General features: G+C 35.7%; 1 protein-coding gene across 1 annotated transcript; it reads left to right on the top strand.

Moving 5' to 3' along the window:
- Positions 1-4,879, top strand: LOC145059443 (protein DETOXIFICATION 30-like). Its single transcript, XM_079007299.1, has 8 exons — positions 1-401; positions 511-1,052; positions 3,498-3,584; positions 3,687-3,743; positions 3,833-4,071; positions 4,190-4,308; positions 4,424-4,510; positions 4,613-4,879. The coding sequence occupies exons 1-8, from the start codon at positions 105-107 to the stop codon at positions 4,676-4,678; spliced, it is 1,494 nt and encodes a 497-aa protein (XP_078863425.1). The 5' UTR covers positions 1-104; the 3' UTR covers positions 4,679-4,879.
- The last annotated feature ends 12,383 nt before the right edge of the window (positions 4,880-17,262 follow it).

Raw genomic sequence — 17,262 nt, 5'->3', positions numbered from 1 at the left:
TTAAATATTTTTCCTTTTGGAATATATTATCGTAGTTACCCGGAAATTTGGATTTGCTTTCTTCAACTCTTCCCTCTCTCACACTCTCTGTTTGGGTGTGTTCAATGGAGACCAACGCAGAAGCTCCGCTTCTTACCTCCAAAAATCCCACACACAACGCTCACTTCACCGGCGACGTCGAAGATATCCCTCCGATAAACGACGTAAAAGAATTTTTTCTTCAATTTGGAATTGAATCAAAGAAGCTTTGGTACCTTGCTGCCCCTGCGATTTTCACTTCCATTTGTCAATACTCACTTGGCGCCATCACGCAAACCTTCGCCGGTCATGTCGGAACTCTAGATCTCGCCGCCGTCTCCATCGAAAACTCCGTCATTGCCGGTTTCTGTTTGGGAATCATGGTTCGTATTTCGTATTTACCCTAATTTCTTTCAGATGTCGTCGATTTTGCAAACGAAATTAACGATTTCAAATCGAATTTCCCCAAACTGATTGTCGATTGATCTACAGCTTGGAATGGGCAGCGCGTTGGAAACGTTGTGTGGGCAAGCATTCGGAGCAGGTCAAGTGGATATGTTGGGTGTATATATGCAGAGATCGTGGGTGATTCTGTTTGTCACTGGTCTATTTCTGATGCTTCTGTACATCTTCGCGACTCCATTACTCCTCTTCATCGGACAAACAGAAGATATCTCTCAGGCTGCGGGGCAGATGGCGTTATGGATGATTCCGCAGCTGTTCGCTTATGCTTTTAATTATCCGATTGCTAAGTTTCTTCAAGCTCAGAGTAAGATTATGGTGATGGCTTACATATCTGCGGTGGCGCTTGTTCTTCATACGTTTTTTAGCTGGTTGCTGATGTTGAAGTTGGGGTGGGGGTTATGGGGTGGAGCTTTGGTGCTTAACCTTTCATGGTGGTTCATGGTGGTTGCTCAGATGATTTATATTCTCAGTGGGACTTGTGGTCGAGCATGGTCAGGGTTTAGTTGGGAGGCTTTCAGTAATCTATGGAGTTTTGTGAAGCTTTCTCTTGCGTCAGCGATCATGCTATGGTAAGACAAACTGAATTCAGTTTTCTTAAATTAAAAGTATTTGATCGTATTAAATAAATACGCTTTAAACAAAGTAGTGGTTGGTAGTCCATGAATATACTGACTGTATTTTTTTAATAGATTTGTTTTTATTAATAAATATATTAAATTAGCGTTTTATTAAAGTCAATTTTTGTCTGTCTGTTTTTAAAAATAATAATTATATATAGATACCGAGTTATGGTAATATAGAAAAGTGTGACACTTAAAGTTAGTTTAACTTGTTTAATACAATAAAAATAGATCATTTGCAAAGTTATTAGTATCAGTGAGTACTTTACGTTTTATATTTTGTTGATTGTCTACTGATATATTTTATAAATGATTAGTATTGTTACATTCAAACAAAATTTAGGTTGAGAAAATAAAAAGTTATAACGTTTATTCAACAAATGACCACAGAGTTATTAAAATATAATAACAGTTGTATAGAGAAAAGATAACAATAATCTAAAATTTTAATATATTAAGTTATCCCTTTAAAATAGGAGTATATTGGTTGGACAGTTTAAGTAGGATCTCGTTTAGAAATTCGAATAAAAAATTGCACTTGTAGTCAAATTAGTACCGCTGCAGACGTTTGTCAGGTTTCGTTAAATGGCTTTATTTACGGAGGGCGTGGATCACACCCCCCTATATTTGTTTTTGGCATCTTCCTATCTCACACGTGATTTTTGTTTTATTTTTCAATGCTTTTAAGAAATTAAATATTATTATCTTTTTCTTTTTATAAATCTTTTTTTTTTAGTTCATTGCTCATTTAATTATTTCTTATCCAATTAAATAATCATATATATTATATATTAGTATATTAAAATATTATTAAATTTTACTAAAAAATATTAAATATTATACAGGTCATTATTTAATTGAATAATAAAATTTATAGAAAAAAAAGTAAAAAATATTTAATTTACTTTTTGAAAATCAAAATAATATGATAATACTAAATTTCTAATATTTCAAATTGGTATTCATAGGTAATTTCGTATTCTCAAATTTGGCCGATTGGAGTTAATTAGGAGAGTTCTATTCGTTTAACTTTTTAGCCAAAAATGTTATTGCCTTTTAAACTAGTTTCAAAATGCTATTGTTTATATAATAATAATAATAATAATAATAATAATAATAACCAGTAGGATTGTAGTGATAGAAAATCTTAATTTTAACAATATTATTTGAACGGTTTGTTTTTAAAAGGTTTCATATCATAAATTAATAATAATTTATTATCTTTTTATGTAAAATATCATTTAAATAAGTACTACCATCAAATAAATTATTGTATTTTTTTACAAATAACCAAAAGTATAAAATAAAATTAAAAAACAAAATGTCAAAAAGATAATAAAAAAAATTATCAAATTGTTGAAATTATATATATATATATATATATATATATATATATATATATATATATATATATATAATTTCAAATTTACAAAATTATACAAATGATTCTTGAGTTTTGTAGTATATTGCAAATTTGGTACAAGGCTAATATATATATATATATATATATATATATATATATATATATATATATATATATATATATATATATATATATATATATATATAATTTCAAATTTACAAAATTATACAAATGGTTCTTGAGTTTTATAGTATATTACAAATTTGGTACAAGGGTAAAATAGTTTTTTTTTTTTTATTAAAATCGAACAGCTAAAAAGTTAGAGTTAACAACAAAAAGACCTTTCATATAATTTTGCAAACCATGGGGACGAATGGTGTGACGTTTTCCTTGAAAGTCTTTAAAATAAGATATTTTACAAACCACAAGAAACCAATTATGAAATTTTGTCTTAAATTTATTTTATGAACAAAACTTATTGTACATTTTTATGCATCTAAAATATCTAGCTCATGGGTATCATATTTTATCCTACTTAAAATCGACAATAATACTGTTTTTTTTTTAACTTTGATGAAATTAGAAATAATTTATGAATGGATTTGATTTACCGTTTAAAAAAAAAATCCAAAATACCAAAAATATAAAATGTATCATCTTTATACCATTATGGTATAAAGAAGACAAAAGTTGTGTCCTCTTTTTGCATCAATTGGTTATGGTTGACATAACTCATAAAGACCACAAATATTTGTTAAAATGATCATAAGTAAAAGATAAGCTTAATAACCATTATAAAAGAATACAATTAATAGACTGATCGATCTCAATTTTAACCTTGTAAATAATATTCAAATTTTAATGGAGTTAAACTAATGACCAACTATTTCAAGATTTGAACAAATGACCATTATATCCGGAATGGGTCATTTATGATCTTTCAAAATTTTAACAATATGTCTAAAATCCAATGAATAAATTTGGAATTTCGAGTAACTTTAATAACGATATGTTGTAAATTTTCGGTGTAGCTTGGAAGTGTGGTATTTTATGGCATTGATACTTTTTGCTGGATATATAAAAAACGCCGAAATCGCAGTGGACGCCTTATCCATATGGTTCGCACTATTTCCACTATTACCATTTCTTAGATATATAAATTTGTTTCCAATTTCTTTAAAATTAAATATATATAATTTTTTTCCTAACAAATGTCGCAGCATGAACATTCTTGGGTGGGCTGTAATGGCATCAATTGGATTTAACGCCGCCATCAGGTTAGTTTCTCCAAATCAACTATTTTCTTTCTCTTTTACACAATAAAATAAATTCAAAACTTTTTTTTTTTTATTTAAAAAAAATGCAGTGTAAGGGTGTCAAACGAATTAGGCGCAGCCCATCCAAGAACAGCGAAATTCTCAATCGTCGTGGTGGTTATCTCCGCATTTCTAGTGGGTGTTTTGTTCGCTATTTTTCTTGTCATTTTCCGGAATCAGTATCCAGCTTTATTTGCTGATAGTTTACAAGTTCAACAAGCTGTGTATGCGCTCACCCCATTGTTAGCAGCTTGCCTTATTATTAACAATATTCAACCCGCACTTTCTGGTACCTATTTTTATTTTATAGTATAATTTAAATGCCAAATTTAACACCTTTTTATAACATTACTTTTCAAATGTAACAATTAAGTTGTAGGATTATTAATAAATTACTACACGTGTAGGGGTGGCAATTGGGGCAGGATGGCAAGCCGTGATTGCTTATATAAACATTGCATGTTACTACATCTTTGGGATTCCTTTGGGACTCACTTTGGGATTTGCAGCCAATTGGGGTGTAAAGGTTTGTACACTTTATTAATCAGCGAATTAATTAGTTACATAATTAATAATTAATGTGTTTCATTTATGATTTAAAATTAAGGTGTATATATGGTATAACGTTTGAAGAATTGCAGGGTATATGGATGGGGATGTTAACGGGAACGGTAGTCCAGACGGTGATATTGGTTTGGATTTGTTACAGAACCAACTGGGACAAAGAGGTACGTTTTGCCACACGTGTTAAACAGATTGAAAATCATTTAATCGTTTTTTTTAATGTGTTTTTTCCGAATATTTAATTGTTTTTTTTATGTAAATTGAAGGCGTCCATGGCTGAAAAGAGAATTAGAAAATGGTCGGGTCAAAAAGAGGTGGAGGGTGAGGAATAAAAGGTTTATTGGTTGTTTGATAACATGAGAATGATTTAGCACTAAATGATTCAGAGAGAGCCTCTCTGGATGAATCTGAAGCTGGAGGAAAACGTGTTATTTTTTTGTAATGTTGCTGAAAGGATATTCTATTTGAGAAAAATTATCATTGTAACATTATAAAACGATTTTTTGTTGAATGAAATATTCATGTTTGATAAATGAATCGCCTCATCTTTGTATTTAATTCTTTTAAATATTTTCAAAATCCTTTATTTAATTTTAAAAACGTCGTTTGTAGAAATAAGGTCTCATAGTTATAGTACACAAAATATCAACATTTTAAAAGTACTTTAGAGGAGGGTTAATCACTCGTGTATCAAAACAATAATTCAAGCGAACACATAACATTGTGGCCTTCTAAAAATCAAAGTCTTCCTCTAAGTCTTCATTTTTACTATTATCTAAATGCATGTCAAATATATAGTTTAAGCATGAGTAATGCCAAATTTACACTTTTCGAAGTCAAAGGACTTGGCACATTCCCTTGAACGATGAGAACCGCCTAAAAATCATTTGAAAAACTTTTTGGTATAAAGTTGAGCCTTTAATCATCCTCGTTAGGGATATTCTTTAAATCCTTGAAAACTCTTAAATCTTAAGCATTGGTAAAACACAAGTCATTTAGTATAAAAGTCATATGTCATCCATAATTTAGTCTAATCAAAATATCATCATTATAGGCAAAATCAAATAACATCATTAGAGTCACAATCGAATATCGTCATTAGACCAATAATAAAAAATATCGTCATTATAGTCAGAAAAGGAGTTGATTCAATATAGTATATTTCAAACCGTTTTCCAAGTTAATCTCATATGCCCAACCTCACACATCATATAGTCATAAAGTGAGAATTTTCTCAGATCGTCATTGTGGGAGAATATCCAAGCCAAGGGGTCTGGCTGCCAACTATTACAAGGAACTCATAAGTCATAACTAGGATAGTGTGCCTACTCACAAAATCTATATACAATGTAGCCAACCTTACATGCAAGTGAGGCGATGTCTAGAATACCATCACTAAGTCATCTTACACTTTTGGATATACGTCATCAATATATCATTTTTCATGGACTTTTAGGTTGGACAAACTCAAGTCATTTTCATCCTAGTATGAATGCACATATTCATGAGGAAAGGTCATGTGAAATCATCATACTCATTTATACCTCAAAAACATAGTCTTAGAAAGATATAATTTCATGAATGCATACATAAAGACACAATATATGGTGGTTGTCGATACCAACAAATAAATACCCTAAATCTTGCACACTAGATAATGTTTAATGATAAATGGATCATATCCATGAGGATTGGTTCAATTTTAACTCTATAAAAACCTCTTTGCAAAATACTTGTAAAATGATAATAAAAGTAAAACAGAGGTTTTTAATCTTTGAATGTTACAAATTTAATTTAGCTAACACAAGAGAAATACAATTTAAACAAATAAAAGTTGATGTGAATCAATAGAGTGGGAATGATTGGCATTGGTATTTCGTCATTTGAATATTTGGTTAACTAATCATTAGAACTAAAGGTGAAATACTTATGGTAAAAATCTAATTTGACTATAGTGAGTTAAAGCTTAAGTAACATAGACTTTGTTGGGTTATGGAGATACAAGCAAAACATAAAATCCACAAAGGCACAGTAGAAGCAAAACAAATAAATCGATCCCATAATCAAATAGCATATCCATGTTCAACCAATTCCAATGCAACTAAATATAAAGAAGAAGAATCAAGAATACATACCCTTCAAGCATTTGAAATCGTCAATGTTTTTTATGGAGAGGGGATGTAATAAGCCCAAATAGTACTTAAGAATGCTCTTAATTTCAATTAAACGATTCTCCAAGAGTTGATTTGATATCGACTTTTCCAACTCAAGGCATACGAGATATAAGACTTAGTACATGCATGTCATGGCATATATGATCGATCCTTTAATAAAAAAATATGAGACTCGACTCATTTACTTTAGCTCATTATTACTAGAACTAAGACACTAAGCATTGCTCAATGTCATAACATGTTTTATAGGAATGAGTTCTTTAAGAATCTGCATCTTTAGTTTCCTCAAGACTGTATGTATTTTGGCTTTATCCAATGAATGTGTAACATATTGAAATTAGGCCTACAAGTTTTGCCCTCTTTGGTGATAAATAAAATTTTAGAAATAATAATAAATTAAACTTAAATAATTAGTTAATTAATTAGTTAATTATAAGATAATGAAATGAGGCTTTATTAAATTAATGATGAGACTTTAAATAAAATGTAACACTCCAAATCAGGTATTACCTTTGGAACCCTTAAAATTACAAATATTGTATAATGGTCCCTTAAGTACGATAGGCATACTTCAGGAGTACACTTAGCATACCATGCATGGATGATCGCGGAGGGGCAGCACGTACGTTGGGCATACCAAAGGGTACGCGGGGCGTACGTGATGGATGTTCAAACCCTAATTTTTGGACTTAATACCTATATAAGCATTTTTATATCATGTGAGCTTCACCCTAACCAACCTCATTCACCCTCAAACATCCCTGGAAACCCTAAATCATTAGAGTGTGTGTTCTTGAGCTTGTGAGTGTTTAAACACCATCCTTTTGGTGTGTTAGTTACAGGGAAGAGGAGGAATCAAGCTTGAACGAGGAAGAGCTTCTGGATCTTACATTTTGAGCAGCTTAGGGAGCTTGAGGAGGTAAAAATCTTTCACCTTGGTCATCATTTTCATTCCAAGAGCTAGGGTTTTCTCTTTAGTCCCTTTTTGTGTTCTTGGACCACCTCTTGAGAGTTTGAGCAACTCCAAAGCTTAGGGAGTATAGATTTGAAGTCCTTTGGTCCATTCATAGCATAAAAATGGGGTCTTGATGGGTATTTTGACCTCATGCATGGATTAAGACTCTTGGAAAAGTCTTAATGGGTTGTTAGGAGCATAAGGAACATGCGAAGGCATAAAGTTGCCAACTTTATGCCTTAGGACGTCCTAATGGACTCGGATCTAAAGATTGGACATTGGAGCATCAAGTATTAAGAATTTAATGGAAGAAGGTGTTTAACTTGCTTGTATGTTGGGCGTAATATAGCGTACGCAACACGTACAACTCAGGGACTTAGTATGCTAAACGTACAGGAGTGGTACGCAGGGCATATGCACTTAGATGGACTTGGACTTGTTTTGGGCTTGTAAGCCCTTTCGACCTTAATCAGTCATTAGGCTTGGTCATGTTTTGAGTTAGTGCGCCAATTTATTTGTTTTGGGACATGATTGCTATGGGTAGGCTTTATTGGGCCATGAGGCCCATTAATGATTTTTGGACATGGACTTTGGGCCCATTAGCAATGAGAGACTTTTGGGCCATTATGAAAGGACTTGGGGCTTGCGTTCTTTAATTGGATTATATTCTACCCTAACCTTGGGTTAATGGTATTATTGTTTAGTACGTGGGGTTACGGACTGTTAGGAGAGCAACTTTCAGATTTAGCAGACAGAGGTGAGTCTCCTTACCATACCAATGGGTCGAAGGCACCAAGGCCGACCCATTTAGTTAGTTGTAATATTTATTGTGGATTCACTACTGTTATGTCTCGTATGCATGTATATGAGAATGTGCTAGTATTTATTGACTGGATATGTGAAGACCCCGGGGGGAGCCCGTGGCAGTTGGATATAAGACCATGTAGGGGAGCCCATGACATTCCTAGGTAAAGACCATGTGGGGGAGCCCATGAAAAGTAGTTAAGACCATGTGGGGGAGCCAATGACACATAGCAGTAAGAGCCTGGAAGGAGTCCACGACATCCCTGTATGTTTATATATGAGTTATGTAGTATGATAGATATTTCTGTGATATATGATATGCTAGTTGACTATTATTTTATTTGCATGGAAGACCCCGAGGGGAGCCTATGACATTTGGATATAAGACCATGTGGGGGAGCCCATGGCATTCCTAAGTAAAGACCATGTGGGGGAGACCACGGCAAGTAGGTATAAGACCCTGGGAGGAGCCCACGACATCCTTATATGTTTGTATGCATGGCTTATGTGGTTTATGTTGCTTATATAGCTAATATGGATTAGGTGATTATGTAGACTGTGTGGGGGTATGCTCTAGGGAACTCACTAAGCATTAGCTTATAGTTTGTTGATTGTTTCAGGTACTTCAGAGCCTAAGGGCAAGGGTAAGGTTTGATGGCGCGACATGCACTCTCTGAAATTTCACTTGGGGACACTATGATATTTGAAATAAAATGTTGATGTTATGGATTTTGAAAACAATTGTCATTGAGATTTCATATTTTATGGGAATGTTTTGATTAATTAAAAAATGAAAATTTTATTTGGAAATTTGGGTCGTTACAAGTTGGTATCAGAGCCTTGGTTTGAGGGATTCAGGCACACTCTCAGGTGTGTCAGGACTCAAACTAAGGAAATAGTAAAATTGTTTTTAAAAAAATCAAAAGTTAACAATTTCTTAAAATGGAAAAAGGGGGAGAGTGCAATGCGTGTGATTGGCCGAGCCCAGGTAAGTAGTTCCCCAATAAGTTAGCCATGCTATACTGATATTTGGATTATGATAATTGTATGAATCTTGCTATGTGCATGCTTTCAAAATTGTATACGGTTAGGGTCTTATAGCCTCAGAATGATTGATTTGGCCTTATTTTCTATTCCTTGTATGGTTGTGGTCTTAGGGTAGAGTCTGCTATTCGAAAGTCTATTTGATCCTGTTTTGTGTAAAATTTGCATGTATAAGGCAACCTGTTATGATTGAGTTCTGGTTTGATATGGATGGATCAAATCTTAGGATAGCCTAGGATTTGAGCTATGAGGTTGCCTATGAGATATGTTATTTTTTGGGACGAATTAGAGTTATCAGGTAGAGCCTTGGGGAAGGTACATGTAGGTGTGGAAGGTAGTATTAGGCCCGTACTACTGAAAGCACAGGACCTGTACCGGAACTAATGTTAGATTTGGAAGCTCTAAGGAGAATCGGTATGGAAGGATCCCTTTTGTGCACATCCTGATCATTATGTTTTATGGTATTGCGGTGCAGTATGGTGGTGACATGACATGGAGCTGGGGGATCAGGATCAGGATCCGGATCTGGATCGGGCCACAATACCGAGCCCATTGATGAGAGGTTATACGAGCTTATCGCAACTGAGGTTACGAGAGGCATCCTTGACGCTACCCCAGTGATATTTGGGACAGTCAAGGAAGGGATTATGGAGATCATGGAGGAGCGGCTCAGGTCTTTCCGAGCCGAGATTGCTTACGGGCTAGGTTGGGGCCCGAACTCCCTCATTCAGGGAGTTCAAGGCGTGCGGAGCGCATCAGTTCTTCGAGGTTAGGGACCCTATAGCTAGTTAACGCTAGGTGGAAGACATGGAGAATGCCCAGCACACGAGCTTTTGCCCCGATGCGGAAAAAGTGGGGTTTGCCTCGTGGATGTTGAGGGACTTAGCCAGTGATTAGTGGGAGGAGGTGACTAGCCAGGTGGGAGCAGCCGGTGTGGCTAACATGACGTGGACAGAGTTTGTCAGACGCTTTGATATGGAGTTTGCACCATCTATTGAGGTGCAACATTTAGTGAGGGAGTTTTAAGAGCTCTAGCAAACCACCGAGATTGTGGTGGAGATCACCGCCAAGTTTCGGGAGCGAGCACTGTTGATCCCACAGTATGTTGCGGATGAGGATATGAGGAGGATGTGGTATCATTCCATGATGAGGGATGATATTCATGAGTTTGTGAGCTTTAGAGGGTGCAAAACCTTGAATGAGACGGTGAAGTAGGCCTGAGAGTGGGAGATGGCGTTGGAGCTTCGAACTAAGCGAAAGCCAGAGCAGGTTCAGATAGATGGAGGTCAGGCTAAAAGCCCTAAGACCTTTGATTCCTCCATTAGGGGTCAACAAGGCTGTGACTGGTGTGCCAAGTGTGGTAAGCCGCACAGTGGGGCTTGTCTAGCAACTGGTTTAGGATGTTACGCATGTGGCCAGTCGGGCCACATGAGCAGGGATTACCCAAAGAATGGCTTGATTTGTTTTCACTGCGACTAGACTGGCCATAAAAGGCCGATTGTCCGAAGTTGCGAGGAGGAGGAGGAGCGGTGGTGATGCCTAAGATCGCCACGATGAGGGTCACCGACGGATGCCCCACCAAGGCGGATGCTCCTGTGGTGAAGAGTCGCGTATTTCAGTTGACTACCGAGGGGGCTCAGGCAGCGCCGGATATTGTGACTGGTACATATTTTATTCTTCCTGTTTGATATTGATTTGTTTTGCTTATACGTATATACGTGCTCCTGTATAAGGACCTTTTTGGTTAATGGTATGTCGGCTCACGTTTTGTTCGATTCGGGAGCTACCCGATCATTTGTATCTCTTGCGCTTAGCAAGAAGTTTTGGGATGCTCCGGGAACGTTGGATTCCCTGCTTGAGGTTGAGATTGAAAATGATCACACAATGAGTGTTGTGAGGGTATACCAGGACTATGTCATGAATGTGTTTGGGGAGAGGTTTCAGGTTGATCTGGTATCGATACCGTTGCGGGGACTGAAGGTGATCGTTGGGATGGACTGGTTGGGGGCCAAAGGGCCATGATAGACTGTGAGCGCCAGCTGGTGAGAGTTCGAATCCCAACTGGAGGAGAATTGGTTATTCATGGAGAGAGGGACTTGCAGGGGCCAACCTTCTGTTCAACGGCGAGGGCTAGGAGACTTCTCCAGCATGGTTGTTCAGGATTTTTAGTGTATATCTCGGATACGAGGGTTGAGACCATGAAAAATTTGGGCAGTGTACCGGTCGTACGAGATTATTGGGATGTCTTTCCCGAGGAGTTGCATGGAGTGCCTTCGGAGAGGCAAGTGGAGTTTCACATTGATTTGGTGCCAGGTGCCGCTCCGATAGTTAAGGCACCGTACCGGCTAGCTCCGCCTGAGATGCAGGAGTTGTCTACGCAGCTTCAAGAGTAGCTATACCGAGGGTTTATTCGTCCGAGCAGTTCCCCGTGGGGAGCGCTGATCCTGTTCCTGAAAAAGAAGGATGGGTCACATAGGATGTGTATTGATTATCGGGATCTGAATTAGTTAACGGTGAAAAACCGTTATCCGCTCCCAAGGATCGATGATTTGTGCGATCAGCTACAGGGTGCATCTTGGTTTTCCAAGATTGATCTTCGATCGGGGTACCATCAGATGAGGATTTGGGATGAGGATATACTGAAGACAACTTTTAGGACTCGGTACGGGAACTATGAGTTTGTGGTGATGCCATTCGGGCTCACCAATGCGCCAGCAGCGTTCATCGATCTCATGAACAAGGTGTGTAGACCGATGCTGGATCGGTTGGTGATCGTTTTCATTGATGATATTGTTGGATTAATGTCTAAGTCCATAACTATAATTTGTAATACTTGACCCGACCCGACATGGTCCATTTGGGTTGCATGGCATCATGCACTTGGATAGACTAAAATGAGAGAAATAACACTTAAGGTTTATTAATATATTATAAGTTCTAATATATTAATAAGATTATTTAATTAGTATTGATCAATAATTAATTTAGAATTAATTATGTGATAAAAAAGAAGCTAATTAAATATATGGGTTGATTGTGTAAATCATCCATACTTATATAGTGGGCTAATGCTCCATGGATTATCAAGTTGGGCTAAAACCCATTGGATTCTCCATGGTGTATTTGAACCCATGGATCCATGGAAATGGATAGCCATGACAATTAGGGTTTACACTAATTGTAACACACTATATATTGATCTCTTTCTTGGGAAAATCAGTGACGATGATATGCATAGAGGGCAAGCCGATTCTTGAAGTGTTCTAATCTCTCTCTAAGTTATTCCAAGTGCTTATGGTGTTATGTGAACCATTTGAGGTGTCACACTTGGGGCACTAGGCACTCAATCTTCATGAAGACAAGCACCAACAAAAGGTATGTTATTCTAACTTGTGTTATTCAAAGTTTTGTATGCTAGAATAGAACAATACCTTGGAAAGTTGATATTTTCATGTATAATAGAGAAAACATAGATCCAAGGTATTTAGGGTTGCATGTACACTTAGGAGTGTTAGATTGCGCAAAACCCAATAGTGGTATCAGAGCCTAGGCTTGTTTTCTTGTTGTACTTGCTTAAACTACTTAAAAATCGACTTTTGGTGCTGTCTGCCCAGCAGACTCGCCAAGTCCATGAAGGGACTCGACGAGTCCAAGGCAAAATGCATCCAACTCACCGAGTTTGTTCATGCACTCGATGAGTTGGACCCCCAGACAGCATATTTTCGAGTTTTGGTGCTGGAATTGGTCTAGAATCATTACCTTTAACTGTTTTGGGCTTATAAAACTTGTTTTGAATGTGGTAATGATTATGTTAAACCAATTTCAATGCTATAATAAAAGTTTCAAGTTTATATGTGTTCATGTTATTATTGAAAATTGTTGATTATGAATGATCATGCTTATGAGTTTTGCTAGATCATAGGAATTGCGTGCAAATTGTTTGTTGATATAATTCATGATCTTGTTGAAAATTGTATGGAGTTCATAACTTGTCCTCAAGTTATGAATTTTCAAGAATTTTATGTTTCCTTGATTTATGAGTTAGTTTAGATTGATAATGAAAAAATTATGTTTTAGTTGTTTTCAATCCATATTAGTCTAAAAGAAGTTCATAAAATATGTTTTTGTAACTTGTCTTCAAGTTATGTGAAAAGTCATATTTATGAATCTTAAAAACTCATAAAAGTTTTGTAGGTTACATAAAATGTAAGAGTTTTTTCCATTAAATAGTTTAATGACTCCATAACTTGTCCTCAAGTTATGGATGTTGAAGAGACACTTATTTAAAGTGTTTTTAAAGAATAAGGGGTTACATTAAAATGAAGAGTCTTTATTTTAATGAACCATTAAACTCATAAGTTATGATTTAAAGAGTCTTGAAATAGTTTCAAAACTTGCCCTCAAGTTTTGGAAATTGAAAAGTTACTCCTCATGTATACTTTAATTCCAAATTGAACATTGAAATTTTAAAGGTTTAAAATTCAACCCCTATACTATTATTATAATTTTAATTATATAGATATGTATAAGAGGAAGTCAATCTTACCGTTAGTAGGCCTCATTCACGAAGCCGGTCTATAAGGGGGGTATAAGGTTACTGCCTATAAAATGGCAGTTTAATGGGTGTCCACTCTCACCCACCGTTTCCTTGACTGGTGGAGGGTCGTTAGCCGAACGGGTAGGAATGGACTATAATTCTCCCTTCATTAAAAGTATAATGAAAAATACTAAGTAACTAAACACTTATAAATTCCCAATCTTAGTTACTTAGGAAAATGTGAAAAGGTGCTAGCCCATGAAATTACACTTTGTACCTTACCAAGTCGTTAGTAGAGTGTGTGTGGTTAACCGACATGCTAACAAGGACTAGTAAGAGTGGCAAAGGGTAACTTGACTTTATTATAGATCGGTGGAGCGTGTGTGGTTAACCGACACATCGATTAGATAATATTGTTAAGGGTACCAAGTCAATTTGTATGGTTATTCACACCTTGTTTGTGATCCTCGGCATCCCAGTCACAAATTTGAGAGGGCACAATCGAGATTCAAACATGCCATTGAAAAGTTCAATGTATCTCAAAAGATCTAGGAGTTTCAAAACTAATAAAACCTAATAATAAAATATTTCGTTTTCATGGTGGAAATTGATAAATCGTCATTTACCTACCTTCAACTATTTTATAATTTGGATTACGGCATCCCTCTTCCAGTTATAAATAGGTTGTTGGGTCCTAGCCTTAATATTTCATATTGGGTGTTATATTAAGGACTTTAAATCAACTAACTTGAATTTCTCCCATTATAGATGTCTAGTTTAGACAGCTATGGTCTTCCCAAATCTTTAGGAACAAGCTTCCTAATGAAGATGATATCCCAAATGGCAATGAAGGTGAAAGATCAATCCCTTTGTTGGGCATTTGTGAGACTAGAAATCATACTTCACTTCATCCACCTCCTCCAATAAATCTCCCTATCCCACAAGTTTTAAGACTTGATAAGTTCTAAGTCACTCAATCCCTATTGGCAAGCAAAGTCTATATGTGCTTAGATCTTAGGGATTAAGCCACATTTTGACAAGTCGGGAGAGTCGGGTGTCAAAGTCTCGAGGTAGCTGGCTGCTGACTTGGTTCTTCAGTCACTCCCTGATGACAGGTCGCGACAGGACCCTTAATGATCTTACCTATTTGCTTGATGATGCTAAATCAGCAATGATTTGGAGCATTAATAAAGCAAACTGGATTGGAAGATCTACTTTCCAAACCTATTTGGACATTGAAAATGGTGACATTGGAGGTCCAGGAAAAACTTTCTCTTCCCAATGGAAAGGGATCGGCCATAGTCAACTCGGTTGACCAAATGGTAAAGAGAAAGGTTAAGTTTGTGATAGTCCCATGTACCGTTTCCAAGGAGTCCATATGATTCTGTTGCCAAAGGAAAGACATTGGTTGCAAAGCTGCTAAATTTACCCGAAACATCGTAAGGATGGTAAAGTCAATAGGTTTGACTCTACTTCAGGTAAAGTCCATTGTCTAACTCTATTAAGTTTCTATTCTGAGATTCTTATTGCATAATGTGATGAGGTCACATGTTGATGTTTTAAGAATCAAAGAAAAAGTGAAGAAACTTAAAGGAAGTATATGCTGATTCTGATCGCGAAGATGGATTTCGATCGCATGGTTCGATGATCAGAATTTTGAGTTGTTACTTAAGAGTTATGATATATTGCTTAGGAATAGATAACAACAAGTTTTCCATATGGATTGTAAGGATAAATTTTTCCGCAAAGTTTTAAAATAAAAGAAAAATGGTTTTGATTTTATCTATTTTAAGTATCCTTACAATGGCATTTGTGAAAAATTGTTGATTATATGTTTCCATTGATAAGCAATATGGGTAAATGGATTTGATTCTTTCATTAGTGGAAGTGTCATAATTTACCAAATAAAGAAAGATTCTCATCACCCAAGTTTCAGTTGGATAGAAACTTGGAATCATGCAACTTGTATTGTATGATCATGAGAATTTTTTATATATTTGGGAAATTAAGTCTAATTCCTTGTTCACATGTATATGTGAATCAAGTGAAGGACAAAGGGATCGGATACACTTGGGTGTGCGCTGATCAAGTCCACCACAAAGTTGATAAGATTATTCATTATGATTTACTAAAGTTTAGTAAATATGGTTATACTTACAAGTTTAATTATAGTTCTGGATCATTGGAGAAGTTTCAATGATAGACATAATGAGTAAGAAGAATCAAATAAGGCAGAAAGATAAACGTTTTTCTAATCTGATGAGATGGGAGAGTACTTGAGTATCTTGCTTTATGATTATCTTAGTGATTATGAAACCATGCCACAATTGATCATCTAAGGACACCTTAGTTCATTTTGTTTGGCTAAGGAGAGGAATCGTGAATTGTTGAAATGGTTAGATCAAAAGATAAATTATACTTCGTTCCAAAATTAACTCTTAGAGTCATACTCCAAGATTAAGCCTTGAGTGACATAATCTTAAGAAAGTTTTAAAACACTTGTTAAATGTAGAGTAAAATGTGTTCTTACTCTTGTACATTTGAAATTGGTAAGTTGTGATGTTTTAGATATAACAAAGACCAACTAAGACCAATTATGAGAAGTGTTTAACTTGATAAGAATCTGCACTAACTCTTGAATATTCGTTTTGTCAAGGAATGGTTCTTGACAAAGAGAATCTTATATGTCAAGAGGTCAGTGGGAGTCTTAAAAGGATCTTAAGATAGATTCAAGAACTAATCAAGAGTTTTGTTAATCACTAGACCACGACTTGAGGTTTGTAACCTATCGTGTTGACATATTCTGTGCCCATTCCAGTTAAAGTTGGTTTTGAATTGGAGTTCTGAGAGTTCTCAACTGGTTGCATAACAACTTCGAAGCAATGGCAGACCCTTGTGCTACCAGGTGGCAAGAAATTAAGACTGCACAAGTTCAGTCCATATGAATTTGGATTTGTCATTAACCTTGTCGTGTGATTATGGTTATGTCAAATTCACATGGATAGGAACACATACACCATCAAAATCTAAGTGTCATAAGGTTTCTCTCCGATTCATGAAAATAATAATGAGGAAACTCTTTCACTAAGTAGATTTAAGTGGATAGCAAGTGTGAAGTTTGCATTCTCATGTCGTTAGTGGAGCGTGTGTGGTTAACCGACACACTAACTAATGAGAATGGCAAAAGTTTAGACTCACATGTGAGCTATCTAAGGAAAGGTTTAGACTCCAGGTGTATGATTTGATAAAGACTTATCAAGGCAATCTAGTATCAGAAATCTGACTGATTTCTAGGTACATGTCAAAGCTAGTGGGAGCATAAAGTGTTATGCTAGTTAGATAATAATCATTATGCTAGTGGGAGCATGATGATTATGTTGCAAGTTAGCAATGTTAATTATA

Source organism: Lactuca serriola, chromosome 6, assembly GCF_051521515.1.
Source record: "Lactuca serriola cultivar US96UC23 chromosome 6, Lser_US96UC23_V15, whole genome shotgun sequence".
Lineage (NCBI taxonomy): Eukaryota > Viridiplantae > Streptophyta > Magnoliopsida > Asterales > Asteraceae > Lactuca > Lactuca serriola.
Note: the sequence above shows the minus strand (reverse complement) of the source record. Positions and strands in the feature narration are given on the sequence as shown.

What these genes read in the sequence shown, in the direction of transcription:
- LOC145059443 (XM_079007299.1), top strand. Translation starts at nt 105, where the DNA reads ATGGAGACCAACGCAGAAGCTCCGCTTCTTACCTCCAAAAATCCCACA. An exon ending in GCGTCAGCGATCATGCTATG is followed by an intron (nt 1,053 to 3,497) that starts GTAAGACAAACT and finishes TTTTCGGTGTAG; the next exon opens with CTTGGAAGTGTGGTATTTTA. An exon ending in CAGCCAATTGGGGTGTAAAG is followed by an intron (nt 4,309 to 4,423) that starts GTTTGTACACTT and finishes GAAGAATTGCAG; the next exon opens with GGTATATGGATGGGGATGTT.